Raw genomic sequence first — 20,901 nt, 5'->3', positions numbered from 1 at the left:
TGTGACTGGATTTCCTTATATTGATATTTTAATATCAACAGCCTATCATCACTAAGGCAATGAAATAACACGGGGAGGATTATATATAGATGCAAGGGCTTGTGACAGTCTGCATAAGCAACAAGAAAAAAAAATGTTTCGTGGTTTACTTACTGACTAAATTAATTTCTCTATTACTGCACTTTTTGTACTTAAATTTCCCTCCCTTGTTAAGATAATTACTCAGACAGTCAGGGCCAATAGAGTCTGCCAGAAGTCCAACTGCTATAATTTAAGTAGAAAGATTCTTTCTTTTTTTTTTTGAAAGCTGCACAGCAGAGAGAAGACACATGGATGTACAGACAGACACAAAGAAACAAAGACAGACACACACATAGACAGATAGATAGGTTGGGGTTAAAGAAGACTGAAAAACACCAGTAGAACTCTTCAACTGGGGATTCAAAGTATACAGCCAGTACACTATTTCATTATGGCCCGGATTTATTACTCTGTACTTTACACTCAAGCAAGAAATTGCCCTGGTACCTGAAGACCGAAACTGAAAAGATTGAAGCGGCCTCTGACCATGCAGTTTTACAGTTGCTGGGACGGAACGCAAATTCAGCTGTGTTCACCACCAGGTGGTGTTGTGGGCCTATCCAAAATCCTTCACGTGGGCAAAGTGAGACACAGCAAGGATTACAGGCCAACACCCTGAGCATTCTGGTTTGTTTAACCAGAAACAAAGTGCTCCTTCTTTTGTTTAATCAGTCCCAAGTCTCCAGACAGGTTTAGGGTTTATTCGTCGCTAAAGAAAACATGAGATATTTTTTGTGATTAGACGGTACAGGAGCGGATAGGCTCTCAGGCCACTACAGTAGTTAATTCCACTGCTTGATGCCTATCTGGAACTGAAGGTCAATTGTGGTATTAGAGTGCCGCCACAAACTAGTATGCCATTAAATGAAAACCTTCTGACTCAATTTTCTCCTTAACAACTGCAATAAATCAGAGGAGCACCACCGCTGAGCAGAGCGTGCCTCTTACCCAGGGCTTGCCAGTTATTCCCAGCCTGGCCAGTTAGTTCAGTATTGATTCTCTGTCTTCCTGTGATACCACTATAACCATCTGACCTATGAATGCTGAGCTCACAGCACTGACCTGACACCCAGTACAGGCTGCTTGCCATGGGTAAGAGGAACATCGTGAGAATAAAGACTCCACTTATAAACCTGCTTCACCCCCCCCACCCCACACACACACACACATATCCCACACCCCATACCCACACACACAACTTTGTTGTCATGGCTTATACACATTTCTTCAAGTTGCCCAACTTGTAGAGATTTATCACCTGCATGTCAATGGGTGGGGGCCAATGTCTAGGAGCCTCTGGTCATAGGACATACAGTATAGAAATTAAAGTTAAGGCACCTGACCACAAAAGTTCACATTAAAAAAAATGTGTTTAATTTTTTAAAAAGTTTTAAAAAAAAAATTTTTTTTCACATTTGTAATTAAATAATGGTATGTGAGAACTAGGTAAAGGGGTGACCGGGCTCTTTGTGGTTCCCATCCTGTCAAGCTCTCTTGAGATGCCTCAAGAAGAATTGTAAATATAACAAGTGAATGAATATCTTTTCCTTGTTGACTTTTTCCTTGTGAAATATTGCACACGCTCACCTCTTTCACAATGACACACTCTTCTGTAAAGAATGAGCTCATTTACTGTGTATCAGGTGCTAAACTTGTACCCTGACTCCAAAAACAACGTTTAAGATTCTCACAAAAATTCAAAAGCATATTTGCAATTTTATTGTAGATTTTACTGCGGGTGTTCTCTTAAAAACAATGCAAGGACAAGAAAAACAATATTTCCATTCCATTAGCATACAGCTGCATTTCTCTGCTTGTTCAGCCAGGCCCTTTTACATGTGATATGATGATTATTTGGCTCAAGCTCAAGGTGTGTGCAGATCAGCTCCCATCTGTGCAAAGGTAATTACAGTTTCACTCCTCTCCAGCAGTCACTGGAAACAAGACCATTACTCTGAAAGTGAGACACCACTTAACTACACATAGACCTGACTGAGGCAAAGTAACACACCTGCACACTCACACAACGCAGAAACACTATTCTTACAAGCACATATTCTCATAAAGCTGGCCTCATTTTGAGGGATTTATTGCATTCTAATAAGCATCAATGTGATTTAAAACAGAAAGTAATAGTCACTTTTACATAACAATTTAAGACTCCTGGAATCCAAATCTGAAACTGATTTAGTATAGAAAAAAGTATAACCACAATCAGCATATCCCCAACAGCAAACAAAGAAACAAAACAGCCCTTTAGCTTTATCGTGACACAGTGAATTTATCAACACAATTAATCTTGGAATTGTAAATATGTTCCAAAATGTACCCTTGTAAGACTATAGAGGTAGACCGCAGAGATTAAATACACATTCCCAAAAATTCAACCTGAAAACTGTGAACATGAAGATCAGCTGTTTAGAGAAGGAAAATGGCTATACAAATATATTATCTTTATATTAACAGAACGTCATGATTGATAAATCAACTTCGATATAATTTAAAAAAAAAAAAGAAAGTACATAATTTATTTAATTTCCTGCGATCCACCAGTTAAGACAACTTTTGGAAGCATATCACCTATACAGTCGGTCCTATGACATTTATTGCATTCCCGTATAACTGGGGGGCTTTCTATTACTATATGGTGGCGTGGTAAACAGCTTCCTATACACCAGTTTTTATTAAGATTCCCATCCTCTCTGGCAATGTTTTTCTCTTAGCATTAGTGCTATATTTGCTATGTTGTTTTCCCAGTCAAGGGTCTGTTCAACCTAACCTAAAAATGTAAATATCTAAATGAACAATGATCTCATTTAAATGGAGCATCAAGAAAGTTGAAGTTTTTTAAATTAACAGAATAAAGGGAAATTAATTCTGCACTGAATTTGATCGAAAATAGTTACATGGGAGGAACTGTAAGTGATTAATGTCTACAAGATTTTTGTTGGAGTAAAGTTGGCCTTGACTTCAAATGGATAATGTATTCAAATGCCCTGCTGAACCTCCTCCCTAAGCAGCACTGACCTGCTGCTGCTTTACTATGAAAAACAGAAATTTGACACTGGCATCTTGTCTAACCATCTAAAGGTAACTTTATAACCATCCAATAATTTCAAGCTTAAACCAAGACAACAAGCAATGGCTTCCAAACTAATTACACAAGTTAAAATTTTAAACTCTTAGATTTTTAATCTTTTCCATTAAAAGACATGCTTTGTCTCTGTTGGAAGATTAAAGTTTGATTATATCTTGCTGGTTCAGTGTATCCTAGAAAAATATGTGTGCTTCAAAAAAGAACTTTGATTGTGTCCTGCTTAGTTGCTGTGTTGTTTCCATTGCCGTTGCTCATCATCTCGCAGCCTCTGAGTCTCCCTCGAAGGCCCTGTTGTCATAGCGATGCCTCTCGGGGTCAGGACTCAGCGTTTCAGTCAGTGGGACTTCATACATGTTATCTGCTCCTGTCACTGTGATCACAGTGACCTCTGGTGGTGATTGAGCAGAGATTTCCTCCTTTGTCTCCTCCTCAACTCCCAGAGCCTTCAGGATGTCGCACTTACACATGGGGCAGGTTCTCCTCTCCAGCAGCCAGGGCTCGATGCAGGATTTATGGAAGATGTGGTCACAGGTCAGCACCGTCACCACGTCACCTGCCTTGTAGGATTCAATACAAACAGCACACATATGGGAGTCAGAGGTGATTTCCTCATCACCTATCTTTAGCGTGCGTACCTGCAGAAGCCTGATTGCCTTCTTTGCCTCAGATTTCAGCCTCTTTTCAGCACGTCTATGGATGTTGAGATTGTAGAGACGGTTTGCAGAGATAAATGCAAAGTAGGCAATCGAGGCTGCTGTCACAATAAAGAAGGCAATGGACAGGAAGTAAAGCCAGTAAGTGTCCATCCAGGGTCCGTGAGGGCTGCCTACATCGATTAACATAAAAACATCTGTCCCATTCTTTACCAAGTTGACAACCTCCATGCCCTGAGTGTTGCCAATCATAATAGCCACAATATCATCTGCATCTGAGTGTGCCATGTGAGTAGTGCTGTTGCCACTGCCATCCACATTATACACCACCACAGCAGCTGCTCCTCGGCGTTTGGCCGCATTGATCTTCTCACTGAAGGTACAGTTGCCCCTTTTAACCAGGGCTATCCATGGTGGAAAGCTGGAATTGCGGTTGTAGAAAGGATCTGAACCACAGCCTTTGGGGTCTCCCATGGGAAGTGTAACAATACCCGAGGCTCCATCCAGGGGAGAGTTACGACCATACACCCCACACTCACAAATTTTGTCCTCCGTCACATTGTTGCTCTTCTCATAGCTTATTTCCACCAAGGCCGTCCAAAAAACATAGGCGGTTGAACAGTGAAAAAGCCCTGACAAATACAGGAAAAGCAGCAACCAGCGTTGTGACTTCTTACCCATGGTAACGCTCTTCAAAAGCAGCAATCCCTCTGTCAGCTTCCTTATTTTATTTAAAATAACTTTGTTAGTCCCAGTTCCTGGTTTGTTCGAGCCACAGAGCTCTGAATGCAGCTTTGGTTTCACCCAACCTGCTGTCTACAGTAATCTGATATCAGACTTTGGTAATATAACACGAGCTATGCGTCAGCCACTCACAGCGCGTTATCTTCCTGAACCTTGAACACTGAGCAGTCCTCACAGAGGGCAGGGTGCTGGTATTCACCAAGTTGAAGTACACAAAACACTACGCCGTTTCAAGAGGCAGAGAATAGCATGTGAGAAAGCAAGGCGTGATGAGCAACTGATAAGAGTAATTTTGTAGACAAAGTTTACAAGGCAGAACAATCAAGTGGAACAAATAAAAACTGCTGACCTTGCGTAATAGTGACTAAGGCAGCTTGACCAGTTTTTCCTGCTTTGACTTGTCTTCCTACCCTATTTATGTAATCGACACCACTGTTGTGAAAACTGAAAAGTGGTTACTCGCTCTGAAATATAAACACAGTTCACTTTTACCACAAACTAAGGCAACGGACAATTACACATTATTAGTGTATCCTTTAAGCCACAGTGGATTTGTTCACAATCACATGAGCAAATGTGTGGACACCTAGAGACATTTAAAAAGCTTTAGTATCCACAGCTATAGCAGTGACAACTGAGATGGAACAGGGCATTGTTACAAGTTTCCATTGTTGTTAGCACACACACCGACAGAGACTGAGAGGCTTCCAATGACAAATGAGATGTAAAGGTTTCTTGCCAAGCTGCTGTTTTACTTTAGTTCACACACTCACACAAACTGCAATACACAGTCCTCTGTCCTCTGTATAATGTGCTACTAAATAATTTATTATGCTGGGACACAAATCTGTAAATAAAAGAGAGCCAGGTGTTTGTTCCTATTACAGCTGCAGCTCACAGTTGTTGATAACTGAAACACTGGCACTGTAATGACTCCTAAATTCATGAAATGGAAATGCTTGTCGAAATGCAGCAAAAAATAAAGTGCAATGTAAAATCTGTTAATAACAGAGGATGTTATTTTATTTTGCACCTCAATAAACATTGTAACATATTAGGGTCTCTGTAACAATACTGGCACCTACTGGTTGATCTGATCAAAGACAACAAACTGCTGCACTGTGTGAGGGTCATGTCAGAAATCCTGGTCTGAACTCTGCAAAGTTTGTTAGTAACAACAGCCAACACTATACATGAAAGCAGACGAAGAAAGGAAACAAGTCACATTCGCACCCACAGATTCTACTACAATAATAGATTACCTTATTAAGCTTATGAGTATTAACAGATAAATATTATAGCCATTAGCCATTTTACCACAATTAAAATAATCTTATACACTGAAAAACTTAGTTCAAGTCTAACATCCTCATAATTGTGAAAAGAAGCCGAAAAGGGTTGTGTATTTCAATATCAAATCTAAAATTAAAATATTAATTAAACCATCTGCATCAATAATCTATGATCAGAATGGTTTTAACATTTTAAGTCAATCTAATGAATCATTCATAAACTACAAGTCTCTTACTCTACCACACGGGGGCTCATGTTACCCATTGTTGTCTGTATGACTTCAAAAGCACGTTTTACTCAGTGTCACCCCCAACAACAAGACAAATATTAGGAATTAGATTTGGCTGACTGAGTCCATCATCATTGCAACTTGGACATTTTAGGATTTAAATACATGTTCACGAATCACGCAAGATTTGATTCATATGACACGTTATTTTCTTTATAAAATACTACCTTCACAGTTTAGTGAAGTGCAATTAAGTAGTTTAGTGCGAAAAATACATGAGTAACTTACCAGGAGCGGGTTTGTGTCCTCAGCGATACTCTGTCCATCTGTTTACTGCGTCCTGAACGCACATGTCCCCTGGTCTGTGGATTTGGGGACAAATTAAGGCATGTCCAAACAAGTCCGCCCCCCCCCCCTCCCCCATGTCTAGTTAAGGTTATAATATGGTTGAATGTGAAAACAAGATAACTAAAGTTACAATTGCACCCATCTTTTATAAAATAAAGCTTTTGAAAGCTGCAAAAAAGTTTTTTCAAATTTTTAATTAACTCTGGACACTTTTCACACATTTGTAAAACTTATTGTATGACTTATCTCTTGGTCATAGTAAAGCATCAGTGTGAAAGTTGAGCTTTTCTAACCTGCACAGCCTCGGAATCCAAACATTTACAGGCTCTTGAAGACGTGTAGACTTTTGTCACCGCAAAAGAGAAACACTTTTCAGCATCTCAACACATTTGAACAGCATTTATTTAAAGCTGCAGCCCTGCTGCCCTCAGGCTCCAGTCTGTTCAAGTGGAGTGGAATGATTCCCAACTCGTGATCGCTCCCAGGCCTTAAAAGATGTTTTCTACCCCCAATAATCTCACTCTGCGCAGCTTGTAGTAATAGTGAAGTTCGACACGGAGCTTGAAGCAGCTTCAGCGCAAAATTAATCGTTGCAAGCTTGTTAAGATAAAGACACACATGAATCCTTGGAATAATTACTAATTTGACCTTTTTGACTCCAATGGCCGCTAATGAGGTTGTAGCTCTGCAGCGAAAGAAGAGGAAAGACTTTATACCTTACTTTTTGGGATTTGTAATATTTTTGTTTTGCACGGTTCATCTTGTATCATTCACTGCAAAAGCGGCTCAGGAAAGCCACGCTGCCAGGGTGCGTCGAGATCTAGGTAATAAAATCATGCCAAATGTCCTTTGTAGACACACCTGTTGTGAATGGTCGTTAGACTGACCGCCTTCACAGTGTATTTCATGTGTCATTATCAGTGGAACGGCTCATTTTTGTGTTTTACAAAGTGTGAGTAATCCATGTGTCACAGTGGTGCACTACTTATCCTCACACTGGCATGAAATGCTGTGTAACTGACATTAGGAGATTATGACAGTGATGGTGTCTGTTTGTGTGTGTGTGTGTATGCCAGTTATTACTCACATTTTTGGAACTCATATTTGAACATGGCATTCCAAGTTTCACAAGATGCCGGTCTCCATGAGGAAACCCCTGAATTTGCTGTGATCACTTGGTTTAGGATTAGGGCATGTTTGGGGTTACCTTGGGGTTATGATAGGTCACCAGGCAGAATGTGAACCAGAAACCAGACTCTGTGTGTGTGTCTTTCAGAAAATGAGACAGAGTGCATCTCACCACAGTCCTCAGAGTTTCCTGAAGGCTTTTTCACAGTGGAAGAGAGAAAGGATGGAGGGCTCGTCATCTATTTTATGCTTATTTTCTACATGTTTCTGGCTGTGGCAATAGTCTGTGATGACTACTTTCTGCCATCCTTAGAAGTGATCAGTGAACGTAAGTTACATGAAAGTAGCCTGTGTAATAGGTTGTTTTTATAAACATCACAGTTACAGATAGTTGTATACTGATTTTACATTTGGGGCAAAGGTGATTTGCAATTTGGAAGGCAACTGCACACATATCAATATGTAGTATACTCCCTAGGATTAAATACATTTTTTACCAGGGTATTAGCTTTAGGCAATGATGTGTATATCTCTATCATCAATTATACTATAGTTAAACTCAAAATGAGTTTTGGACTGTTGTGTACTCTGTGTGTTTCCTGTGTTTTTCTCAGGTCTGGGATTGTCTCAGGATGTAGCAGGAGCCACATTTATGGCAGCTGGGAGTTCTGCACCTGAACTGGTCACAGCCTTTTTGGGTAATCATGCATGTCATCATGTCCCATCCCAGCAGGATGAACTATGACTTCACCACCATCTGGGATTAGAAAGGATTGTGGCCTTTGATTAGGACAGCACTTAATTTTCTCAGAGACTTTCTCTCTTCTGTTTTGTATTTACTGCTTCCACATTGTCCGTCTCTTAAAAGCTAAGATTTGCTTGTTGTTTGCGTTGTGCATTAGGTGTGTTTGTGACAAAGGGAGACATTGGGGTCAGCACCATTGTGGGATCAGCAATCTACAACCTGCTAGGAATCTGTGCTGCATGTGGGCTCTTGGTCTCAATGGTACATGGTCAAAACATTCGACAAAGATTACCAACATACTGAGAGTTTTAACAGTCATTGTGTATGGCTGTATAAGCTATGAACCTCTTATTTTTGTTCTCTTTTTTTTTAGGCAGGGCGTCTCACCTGTTGGCCACTGTTCAGGGACTGCCTGGCATATGGCATTAGTGTTGCTGCTGTTATTGGCATCATGTATGATAACAAAGTGTATTGGTGAGTGTATTTGTGTGCAAAGACAGGATGGGGATATAGTTGTGATATATTTAGACGCCATGCTACTGACATGTAAGCAAGTTGTGAAAGTCACAGTTTTTATATATCTTGTGATAGTGAAAACAACAAAACAGATCACAAAACTGTTAAGAACAACACTTTGACTCACTGACAATTATTACACTGATGTTAGAGGGCTGTAAACATCTATTAAATCATAAAAATAACATACAATAAATGTAGCAATTACAATACCATTCATCGTTTACGAAAGATTTTCACATTTACTGGTATTAATTTTAATTTCATTTTGGTGAAGGTAAACTATAAACTTACAAGTAGCTTACAGCTTTGATCTAGATAAGGACTTTTTGGAAGCCAAACAAGAAGCAAATAAAACTAAACTATACCAAACAAATAAAAGTAAATCAGGCAGGGTTAAGGACAACTTCTAGGCATGAAAGTGAGATGATAAAATTGAAACAAGATAACAACACCGAATCAAGGCACAATAATAAGGCTTTATTTTAAAAAGAAACAAGTTGAGCCAGTTCCATTCACTGTAGTTGGTCATGGATTTTGGTCACAAACTCCAAGCACAGTGTACTAAATTCACTTTGCTTAAAGAATATTTACCACCTATATTTGTCCTCTGGGTCACGAATGACTATTAACGCCCAAACTGGATGTTGTGTTCACAGGTATGATGCTGCCTTCCTACTGCTTGTCTATGCCATCTATATTGTGGTTCTGTGCTTTGACCTTCGCATCAGTGAGTTTGTCCTGAGGAAGCTGAGCCCTTGCTGTACCTGTCTGGGTAAAGAATCTGATGAGAAGATGGAGACCCAGCCTCTCATGGGCTGGAACGACAACGCCAGTCTTCGAGTCCACAGTCGTTCCAGAACAGACAGCGGGATCTTCCAGGATGACTCGGGATACTCGCACCTGTCTCTTAGCCTCCATGGCCTCAATGAGATTCCTGAAGGTACAAAAGCTTGGTAATACAACCACACTGTTGATGATGGGATACAAATCTAATCATGACATGTTTGTTTGCTTGTGTCCTGGCAGAACATAAAAGCGTGTTTTCCGTGCCAGAGAGTGACCTGAAAAGGATACTCTGGGTACTGTCTCTGCCCATCATCACGATGCTTTTCCTGACCATCCCTGACTGCAGGAGAAGGTTCTGGAAGCAGTGGTTTATTATCACCTTCATCATGTCAGCGGTCTGGATCTCAGCTTTTACATATGTGCTGGTCTGGATGGTTACTGTTGTCGGTGAGATTGTTTTTACTTTGCATTCTGTTATGGGCTTGACAAAACTGCGTACTCCATTAGTCATTTCAGTTAGGTCGCAGGTGTAAACTCAGCCCACCACTCACCGGGCCATAGAGCCTTTGTGGATCACAAGTGAGAAAAATGTCTGATTTACAGAGTAGAATCACATGTTGGTCTGCTGGATAATTCCTGAGATGCCATTGTGCCGGAAAGTTAAGAGGGGGTTTATTGTAGCTCCAGTGGGCCATGTGCACACCAAGTCACAGCAGGATTACGGCCTGTTCACCCCTGAGGAAATACAGTCATGTGAGTCCTGGGTGTGTATGGAGAAGAACCCATAGGCACAGGTCCAACTTTAAGAGCCCCCACCCCACCCTTTTACAACAGAGACGTACACTAAAAAAACTGACCTGGGGTCAGGCACAAAGGGCAGCTTCAACATGTGACAGGGGTCTTCTACTGAAGTATAATAAGACTATTATCCCATAGTCGTCACATAGTCTAACACAGAAGGAGAGTTTAGTCTTATGAAAGAGCAGGTGTAACTCAAAGATACAGCATGTGAATGAGATTCCCTGTGGCTTTTTTCTGTCGCACACCAACATTGGCCTGCACAATTCAGGGAACTCAGTTAGGACAGCAAGCAATAATTTGAGTAGTTGCCCCAAATTAGTGGGTATATGGATAATATGGAGCTTAATTTTAGTGACGCATGTGAATTTTTTATAGCAACTATTGAAGAAGCAGATGGCATCTGTAAAGTTTCTCAGATGTAGTAAAATGAAAAGGATCTTAAATTCAGGTATTAAACACACATCACATCTAGGCACATTAAATTAAGACTCATGCGAATATTTCTAGACAAAATTTTCACCATTTATAAAGCCAGAAAAGATGAAGTATCCACCAAGATTACATAGTTGGCAGCATGCAGAATTTACAGTACACACGTTATTAGACAGGGTCTGCTGCAAGAATGTGTGGCATTTCTGAAATCCTCCAGGGATAATTATTAACCCTATAGAAACGGTTATAATCACCCGCTGTTCTTTCACTAACTTGATCCTGGTTGAGGAAAGGGAAAATAATTTTCGGTTTGTGTTATTTTAACACAGGAGAGACCCTACTCATCCCTGATACAGTTATGGGACTTACTTTGCTTGCTGCTGGAACCAGTATACCTGACACCGTATCCAGCGTGATAGTTGCCAGAGCAGGTAACCTTATGCCACCTTGTGTTGTGTTTTGTTAACTGCAATTTACAACATTCCTAGTACGATAGCAGCTTAAATCCAGTCATAACAAAACTGGCTATTTTAAAATTAGCTGTAATTTGCCAGCTATCTTAGAAATTGCACAGAGAACAACCCAAAATAGTTAAATTGAATGTGAATGTAGACTTGGATCAAATGTAAATGTGTTTTCTATTTAATAGGAAAAGCTGACATGGCCATGTCCAATATTGTGGGCTCTAATGTATTTGACATGCTTTGTCTGGGTCTGCCTTGGTTCATAAAGACTGCCTTTGTGGATACGAACAACCCTATACAAGTCAACAGCACTGGACTGGTCTTCATTTCCACCACACTCCTCCTTTCCATAGTTTTTCTTTTTGTAGCTGTTCATGTTAACGGATGGAAGCTGGACTGGAAGTTGGGACTCGTTTGTCTCATCTGCTATATCCTCTTTGCGACACTGTCCATCCTGTATGAGCTGGGGATTATTGGGAATAATCCCATAAGACTGTGTAGTGACTGAGATTTGACTTTCCTAGGTCTGAAGCCATATTTTCTGACATGCTACCAGCAGTGCAAAAACCCAACACAATTGTTAAACTTGTAAACTGTCTAATGTCAAGATGAGGAGGTATGCTCCTATTTACATTCTGTTAAGGATGTTGTGCCATGAAGACGTTTGTTGGTTATATCTCAGTAAGTGAATGGTCTGTTTCACTAAAGGCAGAAAAGGTCGTTCTCTTGTTTACCTAACAGCCAGCATACTTTTAAAAGACCTTTGTTGAAATAATTAAATGTATATGTCCTCAAGTGTGAGTAAACAAACAAAAACAAAAAATGACTGTTCAATACACTTTATCCAAATGGTTTCTTCAGTTGGAGTGAAGCTGGTTGGGAAATCTGACCTGAAAATGCCCATAGTGGACAACTATGCATGCGAGTAGGGTAGGGTTTAACTACAGCACTTTTACATTAAACGCTTTATATCTGCAAGGATGAAAGTGCACACCCTAAAATAATGAACGAGTGGAACAAAGGATTTTTTTTACCTTCGTGAGTGGGATTCACACCAACATTGCAGGTTTACATGGACTTAAAATGACCTACGCACAAACTACGCTAATATAATCACAACTGTCAATAACTACGACCAACTTAAACACATACCTGTTGAAGCTGTGTAAGACACCTTATAAAAATGGATGTCCTTCTGTACTCACTTTGTTCCAGTTATCTTTGTGACTGATGTGGAATTTTCCAAGTTTTAAATGGCGACATTAAGCAATAATGTTTAATCACCTCCTCTGGGTCATTAAACACAGTGAAGAACAGCTTTGATAATTTCCTCCAAGGGGACTTAACAACCACCAGGTTTAAAAATTAAAAAGTTTATTTGTTCAAATAAACTGCCTGACAAATTAAAAAGGATCTACAAAACAAAGATAAGAGATTATATATATCTCTCAAAACATATGGAACAGTGGACACGAGTTGTGTTTTTAAAACAAAACAAAAGATCATTGGCAAGAGGGCTGAATGTGGAAGTGTGTTAGCATGAATTCTACAAAAGCTCTAGGCATTACGATCAATACGAACGTCCACCTCTCTGCCATTGATCTTGGTTCCATTCATCATTCTGCAGGCCTTCTCAGCGCTCTCTGGAGAGTCAAATCTCACTGTTCCACAGCCCTTTGACTTCCCGTTCTCCATCTTGATCTCTGCAAACATTACCTGGCCTGTAGTACACAAAAACAAGAAATTCATTCTGCAACTATGATACTTAACAGTGTAGATCAATTCAAAACATGAGATTTTGGCAGCTTTATGTATAATTATTATGTGAAGCTTGGGAATTATTCTGTATGGTTGGCTGTATTTCACATTGTTTTGGAAAAAAAAAAAAAACGAACAAAAAGAAAGACATACCACAGTGACTGAACTTTTCTTTGAGTTTCTGCCACGTAAGATCATAGGACAGCTGAAACACAGATAATAAATATTTAAGTCCAAATCTTTCCTGGCATTCATGATATTGGTGCCAATAACAAACATACTAATAAAAATAAAGCATCAGAACAAACTGAGCTCAGAAGAACAAAAACTAAACACCCCACTGTGATGTGAAGCAAAGTATTAAAAAAAAAAACAATCTCATCTACAGTATCATTATTATTTATATTAAAGCTTGGTTATGTCCTATTAAGAGATAGAGCAATAAGTGAGAATCAGCCCACAGAGTTTTTCATAAGACTTAACAATAAATCTGACAACAGCAAAAAAATAAAAATAAAAATATGCAATTGGTTCTGTAGAAATTATTTAACAAACTTATCATACTCTGAAGGAGGACAGCTCTTTCCCATGTAACCCACACTCACATTTCGCACAAAGATCTGACAGCCTGCTTTGGACCCAGAGCCTCTGTCAGACATGCCACCCATGTGGCCTGGTCCCGCACCTCCATAGCCACCAAAGCTACGGTTCATGTCCATTCCTGACATGCCCATACGGTCAAAGCTGGAGCCCATCCGGTCCATTGACATATTGCCCATTCCACCACCTGCATTTAACACACAAAGTGAAAGAGCAACCAAAGGTAATGTATTATACATTTTAAGAAAGTAGTATATGCAGGCTCAGTTTCACAGTTTTAGCCCTCGAAAGATTTCTTATATAAATATGCGTAAGAATAAAAAAATAAATAAATACCACAAACAAAACATGACAATGATATATCTTTTATCTAACAATGTATCCTGTTGAATATTTATTAAAAACTTAAAAACATTAATTCAGTGCAAATGCCAAAATTGTTTTAACCCACACAACATCAATGTTAAGACTGGGACTAAGGCTATGAATAACTAGCTGCCCACTTAATGCTTATTAAATACGTACAGGATCTAATTGTTCAACCTCCATCTTTTAATCTGTCGTAATTTAACATATTTCTTAATAGATGTTCACTACAAGTAGTCTTTCACTTTAAAACTGTCATACACATGTGCCCTGATCTTGTATAAAGCACAGTTAATTCTATACCCCTATCCATCATACAGCAGTGAACAGTGACGTCATGTTTTATTCAATGGCAGAACATGAGCAGGGCCAGTATTCTCACAGCACTGGGCTTTCTTGGTACAGATCACCCTTTCAGAAAGTCAAGACACTTAATGATTTGCTACATCGTGGTAGACCGATACCCATAACTCTGTGCAGATAAAGGCTTTGCAAGAGAGCTTACTATAGCTTATTAGTACCTCCAAAAGGTCTTTCTACTGTACAAGCAAATATCTTATAAATAAGAAAAGGAAAACTGTGGATTTAATAAGCCATGTACCTAATCCTGTTCCCATGTGCCCCATGCCACCTCCAAAACCTCCACCTAAAAAGAGAGAATGTATGTTGGTGGACAATAAATCAGACAAAAGGGTAAGGCTTGTCTGTTGCCAGAGTATTATTTACCCATTCCTCCGAAAGAATCCCCAAATCCCCGATTCATTGACATGTCACTGTGTCCAAAGTCCCGGTCCATTCCACCCATTCCAGACCGGTACATATCTCAACACAGAAGGAAAGAATATTTATACATGTACACATAGACACGGAAGGAAAAGGGAATTTGAATGTATTTACAATTTAACATCCAAGAATTGAATATGATCTCTGCTAGGTGGAAGTGAATACACCAACTCACCTCCCATTCTGCCAACTGGAGCCATGTCCCTCCCTCCAAAGCCACCCATATTACCAATGTTGTCCATGCTCCCGAAGCCCCCACTACCACTCATTCCTGTCAAAAAGTATAACCAAGTGTGAACATCATCCTCTCTTTCTGTCCAAAAAAAAAATCCCACTTTTCCACAATACCACAACATACCTCCTCCAAGTCTGTTCATTCCACCATAACCTGGAACATCCATACCTGTTGCAAGGGCATATGTCAATTAGGCCATGAGATTAGCATTGTTTATATACATATACACTCACTGGCCACTTTATCAGGTACACCTGTACAATCTAATGCAATTAATACCGCAGCTCTGCCATGAATTCTACTTATACAGGTTCTAAAGTTTGACTCCACTAACCACTTCGACCTCAATAATAAACAGAGTAGAATGATCACCTTTCTGATGGTTTCAACTTAAAAATAGATAAATTATAACATTGTAAAAGTAGAATTCATGGCAGAGCTGCTGTATTGGACTGCATTAGATTGTACAGGTGTACCTAATAAAAGTGGCCAGTGAGTATATTTTATACTTTGTATTAGTCTACGGCAAACAAAAAAGCATTGCAGGTGCACATAAGAAAGGAGCTTTACAATATTCTTCTAGGAAGTACTGAGCATTGTTTTAATGATACGTAAGAATACTAACACTTTTAACACGTGTTTATGCGAGCATTTTCTGCCCAAAATTAACTAAATGTACTTGAGGTAACTGACCTCCAGGACCCATGGAGCCCATGCCTCCTCCACTGCTTAGACAATTGGCATTTATAGGCTGCCCTCCTGGCCCCAGTCCCATGCCAACACCACCTAGACCCCCTACACAAAAATCGACAAGACAGCAACATTAAGCGATTTGATTTATTATCGCTAGTAGAGTGGATTATTATTGGATTGTTTGCCTCTTTTCTTAGATTCAAAATCGTTGAATGTGGATATATTTTCTTAAAGTGTGTACAGTGTACTCACGTGGTAACTGGGGTGTTTTTTCTACTGGATGGAAATCATCAGGGGGAAGAGATTTCTCATCCTATGAAACCATGTAAACAAACTGTTAAATTTTCACATCCACTGTATAACTTTCACAATTTTAAAATTATTTGAGAACTCAAAATAACAAACCATTTTAACATGCATCTGTCTGTCAAACAGCATCTGTCCATTGAACATGGCTGAGTCCTGAGTTAGGGACAAACTTACATTTACATTTAGTCATTTGGCAGATGCTTTTATCTAAAGCAACTTACAAGTGAGGTACAAGGCAAGCAAAAAGCAAACTTACAGTAAAACTGTGTTTTTTTTTTCTTTTCTATTTTTTTTCATTTGTTTTTAATTCTGAAAGATACATATAGCCTGCACAGCCTCCAGTGACTGCTCAAACGTCACGGTTCCCATTCCACGGCTCTTGCCATCTTTATCCTCCTTTACATCCGCTCGTTTCACCACACCCGCCATGCTAAACACCTCTTTCAACTTCTTCCAGCCCACCTTGAAATCCAGCTGGAAACAACAGAAAGACAATATTTTTGTGACATAATTGTCAACTACAAGCTCCATTTGGAAATTGTCTATCACCGAATCCTCACATTGGCCACAAACACTGTGGTGCCAAGTCGTCCGGCCTGCAGTGCATGGATGACATCAGGTGGGATGTTAGGGTTGTTTGCAATGGAGCGTGGGACATTAATCCCACCAGGCCCCATGTCCTGCCCACGACCTCCCTGTTGACCTCCTCCCATGCGCTGCAGTACACGGCGGGCATGTTCCCCATCAGGGTCCTTACATTAAAAAGATAAAAACAAGCAAACAAAAACGTTACCGTTTACTTCTAATTTTTTTTTTAAACCTTGCATGTGTGTATTTATCTAAGTTGAAGAAGAACTATCATTAAGTATGTATGTCAATATAATGTATAATTAAGGTATACTGTATAATTAATTTAACGATAATTTGTCCCCACCTCCTTGATGTTGAGTGGTCTTCCATTCAGATCATGCTTATTCATTGTTGCTATTGCCTTCTTTACGAACTCCTCATCCTTAAACTCCACCACACTGTTGAATCAGGAAAATTGTGAGTTCACGTAAGCATTTCTCACACACTCTCATACACACAAAATCAAGATAGTTTCTTACCCACAACCCTAACCAGGGGGAATCATATGAGTCCAGGCAGCACACATATCCAAAGTTGAAGGAGTGAATAAAACACAGTTAATACAAGACAAAGCACTGAAACATTAGATATTTGCTTTATAAATATACATGTAGTTTCTGGTCTAGTTCTTTACAGTAGTGCATGTTGGCCATATTTTGCCTGCTGTCATAAGCCGACAGTTTTTTTTGTCTATAGCAAACAAGTTGAGTCGAGAATACCATTCATCACTTACAACCAATGTTTAAATAATAAACAAATTATATCTTATAAAGTTTTGTGAAAGTTAGCACAAGCTGACATACACATGCAATTTAATTTAAACAGATTAATACTTTGAACTGGAAAAAAATGCCAGAAAAAATATCTTAACATATTTATTTAGAATATTGTGTAAGATTAACCAGTTTTACCACTGCAATAACAAAAAACTGCATGGTTAAGTTTTACATCTACAGAACGCATTACTGCTATTTACTGTCAAACATAATAAAACGAACACTACAGGATCAGTCCAGATTGGTTTGTTCCTTTGAAATAAGAACTGTACCACAGAACAGAATTGTAAATTAAGATTTTGAGACACAAAGGTCAATCAATGAGACAAATCACACAACCTACATTCCCTTTGGAAAATGGCCAAACAGACACACTTTTAAACCAATTGAAATGACAACAACAAAAGCAAAAGTGCACTCTTAGATGCATTCATTGGTCTACTTTTCCAAAAGATCAACAGGACATCTCCTTTCAAATAAATATCAATCATTATCCATCTATCACTAAACACAACCTACAGTATCTCCAGTTCAGTGACATGGTAAGGCCCAAAGGAATATAATCTAAAGGAGCACTTGATTAAAGAGAGCCTGCTGAGGACATTTAATACCTCGTGCAGCAAGTTGTCCACATCACTTACCCTTGACTTTCCTTCAGCATCCTTAAAGAGCTCCACGTATGTAACCTCACCAACTACATGAGACATACAAAGGAAAAATACCAAAGAACAAAGGAATTTAAGTCACCAAGTCTTCAAGTTGCTGTTGGCCTTGGCAATGCCGCTACAGGTGGAGATGTCCCATTATTGATCAACAGTCAGCCCAGACCAACATCCCACCAGACAACACATGCCTTTCTGGGCAATGACTGAGACACCCAAAGGCCAAGGCCAGAGAGAAACACAGCTACATTAAACCTGGGAAATTCAAAAGACTTCAACATGATCAGTTTGACAACAGATTCCATTCATGGCAGTTGAATGTTTAAAGCTGACCTTTGACCTTTCAAAGGCTTCCATAATTCAGAAATAAAAAATTACAACATTAACATTCATATGGATTCACCTTGCAACAGATGCAACAAAAAAATTCAACAATCAATTCTACTACTGGTTTGAGGTTACATTTTGGAGCTGACAATGCCATAAAGCAAGTGACAATGTAACTACATTCATCTTCCTTTTCTCACAGACATATGAGCCCAAACTAAATTGGTGTCCATCCAAAAGAATTTATTAAAACCAATAACCTAATAATCACACTATGTTTGTTCCCCACTAGCTGCACTAAATAAATCCAGAGAAAGCTACAAACTAAATGAATGCTGCTAGAAGCAGGATGCTCCATCTGGTATAAAGAAAAAAAAAAAAAACACAACAAGGGGGAAGAACTTCTAGTCAGCTGAAGAAACAGAGGGGAACTGCCACCCCCATCTGGGGACAATACCTTTCTCACGCATTAGATCTTTTATTGCTTGCCACTTCATATCATAGGGGATATTGCTGATGAACACCCGGTTCCTGTGTGCAACCTTCTTTTCTCCACCATGTTTGTCTTTGTAGGGATGGTATCGGTTTCCTCTTCTGCTCCCAGAAGACTTATCTTTACCATCCTGTTTTTCTTTGGGGGGCTTAGTGTCTTCAGCATCCTCCCTACAAAATGCATAAAGCTGCAAGTTAGAGCAGCCTATACTATACCAGATTAAGCAATCGCACAGATCAGTCCATTTGTGAGTAATTAAAGGTTACTACTGACTGGTGTTTCAGCTGTGACGTACTTTTCTTTACATTTAAATAACACTTTTTAAAATGTGTCAGGACAGATTTATAAAGCTTATTGAACTCAAAAATATATCAAAAGTTAACCTGACAAAATCCAAAGGTTTCTTTATAGAAAAGTGTATAAAAAAGTGTAGAAGGAGGAGAGTGAGATTATTTTGCCAAACTCGATACCTTAACTATCGAGTTTGATAGTAAATAAAAGTCAAAACTAGTTTGCTTTCTGATTATACAAGTTAAAACACTTTTGCCAAGTAAGGAGAAACACAAATGAACGTAAGGCATTATATATGCGGTCTATGGTGAAAGTAAAGTTTGAAATAATATGACGTTTTTCTCGACCTTACATTGTATTAGGCATGCGTGTAATATAAACAATCAAATTGTATTATAAATTTTATCTTAGTAAAGAAAAAAAATATTTAAATTTATATAAATAAAAATAAATTTTGTAAGCATGGTTAATTTGTTAATAAATTTTGCAGGATCACGGAGTCAGTTTAGCCCAAATACCTGGTAGCTTGACGTTACCGCAGAGGATCAAAGCTGTACCTTTGAAGTCAACAGCAACACTGCTAATGCTAGTTACCGGGACATCTTAAAACCAGTGTACGTTGGAGTTATACCCTGACGTGTCTAAGGATTTTAAATTATTGTAGATTTAAAAGCCAATTTAACAAATGCTAAAGTAAAATGCGCCAACTCTGTCAGCTATCCGTCAAGCAAAACACAATCGAGATTAGCACCCATTGAATGGTAAAACTTTGGATCCCGATTAAGATTATTGCAGGAGATAACCATTCTGAGGCACTGGAATTATACAGTGTAATGTGGGCGCAATGGTAGATGTTAGACAGGCAATCGCACAAGTTACGTTACTTTGCGATGTTTGTTAACAGAGGTAAGACGCTTCCCCTGGCTTAACAATAGCTAGCATTCCAGGACTCCATTTTAGCTAAGCTAACGTTAGCTAGCGAACGGCTACAAAGACGGGACGACCAGACCAATCGCTTCACTCACGTTTTCACCCCGTTGGGTGTTTCTTCAGATGTCTCCTCGGTTTCGGAGTTAACAGATGCACTAGATTCCTCTTGCTTTGGCTCCTTGTCAACAGCTGCAACATCTGCCATGTTGAGATTTTGTTTGTCCCAGACAACGTCGTCCGCTACGCAGTTCAAAATAAGCATTGGAGTTTTATGCGCCTCCAACGCGAGAGTTGGGAGCTGGTGCCGGCAGCGTGGGAGAATAGAATAGAAGTAGAACAGTATATGATGGGCATTGGACTCGAGGGTATAGAAATAAACACAAAAAATATTCGGAAAAATTGTTTGTACATTAGTAAGTGAACTGAATAGCACCGGGGAGATTTTCTTATGGACCCTATCCAAGCACAAGGCCTGTGCTTTTGAGGCTGGCTGTTAGGACCAGTCAATCTCTAAATGCTCTTTATGATATTGTAAAGCCAGTTATACCCATAACCTAAGATACCCGCAGCACAATCCCACTAAAACTATAATTACATTGCTTTATTGATTAAAAAACTGAGCCAAACCAATTTAGCATTCTGGAAATTAGTGATTGATGCGTTCTCCCTCGCTGGCTGCTTAATTTCTTTAAACAAACTGCTTAAACATTTGTGGAGACTTTGCTCTG

General features: G+C 39.3%; 3 protein-coding genes across 3 annotated transcripts; 1 reads left to right on the top strand and 2 right to left on the bottom strand.

Annotated features, from left to right (window-relative positions):
• Positions 1 to 1,773: 1,773 nt before the first annotated feature.
• On the bottom strand, positions 1,774 to 4,811 carry rnf128a (ring finger protein 128a). The gene has a single exon (XM_067495924.1). It carries the CDS (start codon positions 4,510 to 4,512, stop codon positions 3,433 to 3,435), a length of 1,080 nt encoding a protein of 359 aa, XP_067352025.1. The 5' UTR covers positions 4,513 to 4,811; the 3' UTR covers positions 1,774 to 3,432.
• A 2,127-nt stretch (positions 4,812 to 6,938) lies between these two features.
• slc24a5 (solute carrier family 24 member 5) lies at positions 6,939 to 12,072 on the top strand. The gene is made up of 9 exons (XM_067495922.1): positions 6,939 to 7,269; positions 7,722 to 7,901; positions 8,188 to 8,271; positions 8,476 to 8,579; positions 8,692 to 8,792; positions 9,494 to 9,777; positions 9,864 to 10,070; positions 11,186 to 11,287; positions 11,506 to 12,072. The coding sequence occupies exons 1-9, from the start codon at positions 7,107 to 7,109 to the stop codon at positions 11,826 to 11,828; spliced, it is 1,548 nt and encodes a 515-aa protein (XP_067352023.1). The 5' UTR covers positions 6,939 to 7,106; the 3' UTR covers positions 11,829 to 12,072.
• A 605-nt stretch (positions 12,073 to 12,677) lies between these two features.
• myef2 (myelin expression factor 2) lies at positions 12,678 to 20,444 on the bottom strand. The gene is made up of 17 exons (XM_067495929.1): positions 20,269 to 20,444; positions 18,917 to 19,122; positions 18,112 to 18,164; positions 17,174 to 17,181; positions 16,999 to 17,092; positions 16,625 to 16,816; positions 16,385 to 16,538; positions 16,161 to 16,210; positions 16,008 to 16,068; positions 15,756 to 15,857; positions 15,186 to 15,230; positions 15,003 to 15,098; positions 14,771 to 14,866; positions 14,646 to 14,690; positions 13,684 to 13,865; positions 13,232 to 13,283; positions 12,678 to 13,041 (listed from the first exon to the last, which is right to left on the bottom strand). The coding sequence occupies exons 1-17, from the start codon at positions 20,433 to 20,435 to the stop codon at positions 12,878 to 12,880; spliced, it is 1,767 nt and encodes a 588-aa protein (XP_067352030.1). The 5' UTR covers positions 20,436 to 20,444; the 3' UTR covers positions 12,678 to 12,877.
• Positions 20,445 to 20,901: the final 457 nt, after the last annotated feature.

This window comes from Channa argus, chromosome 2 (assembly GCF_033026475.1).
Source record: "Channa argus isolate prfri chromosome 2, Channa argus male v1.0, whole genome shotgun sequence".
Classification (NCBI taxonomy): domain Eukaryota; kingdom Metazoa; phylum Chordata; class Actinopteri; order Anabantiformes; family Channidae; genus Channa; species Channa argus.
This window is presented reverse-complemented; position numbering and strand designations above follow the sequence as displayed.

Coding starts and splice junctions, on each gene's coding strand:
- myef2 (XM_067495929.1), bottom strand. CDS start 20,435: ATGCTTATTTTGAACTGCGTAGCGGACGACGTTGTCTGGGACAAACAA. Junction 19,123..20,268: donor ACACCCAACGGGGTGAAAAC/GTGAGTGAAGCG, acceptor TGCATTTTGTAG/GGAGGATGCTGAAGACACTA. Junction 16,539..16,624: donor CCACAGTGTTTGTGGCCAAT/GTGAGGATTCGG, acceptor TGTTGTTTCCAG/CTGGATTTCAAGGTGGGCTG.
- rnf128a (XM_067495924.1), bottom strand. CDS start 4,512: ATGGGTAAGAAGTCACAACGCTGGTTGCTGCTTTTCCTGTATTTGTCA.
- slc24a5 (XM_067495922.1), top strand. CDS start 7,107: ATGGCCGCTAATGAGGTTGTAGCTCTGCAGCGAAAGAAGAGGAAAGAC. Junction 8,272..8,475: donor ACTGGTCACAGCCTTTTTGG/GTAATCATGCAT, acceptor GTTGTGCATTAG/GTGTGTTTGTGACAAAGGGA. Junction 10,071..11,185: donor CTGGATGGTTACTGTTGTCG/GTGAGATTGTTT, acceptor ATTTTAACACAG/GAGAGACCCTACTCATCCCT.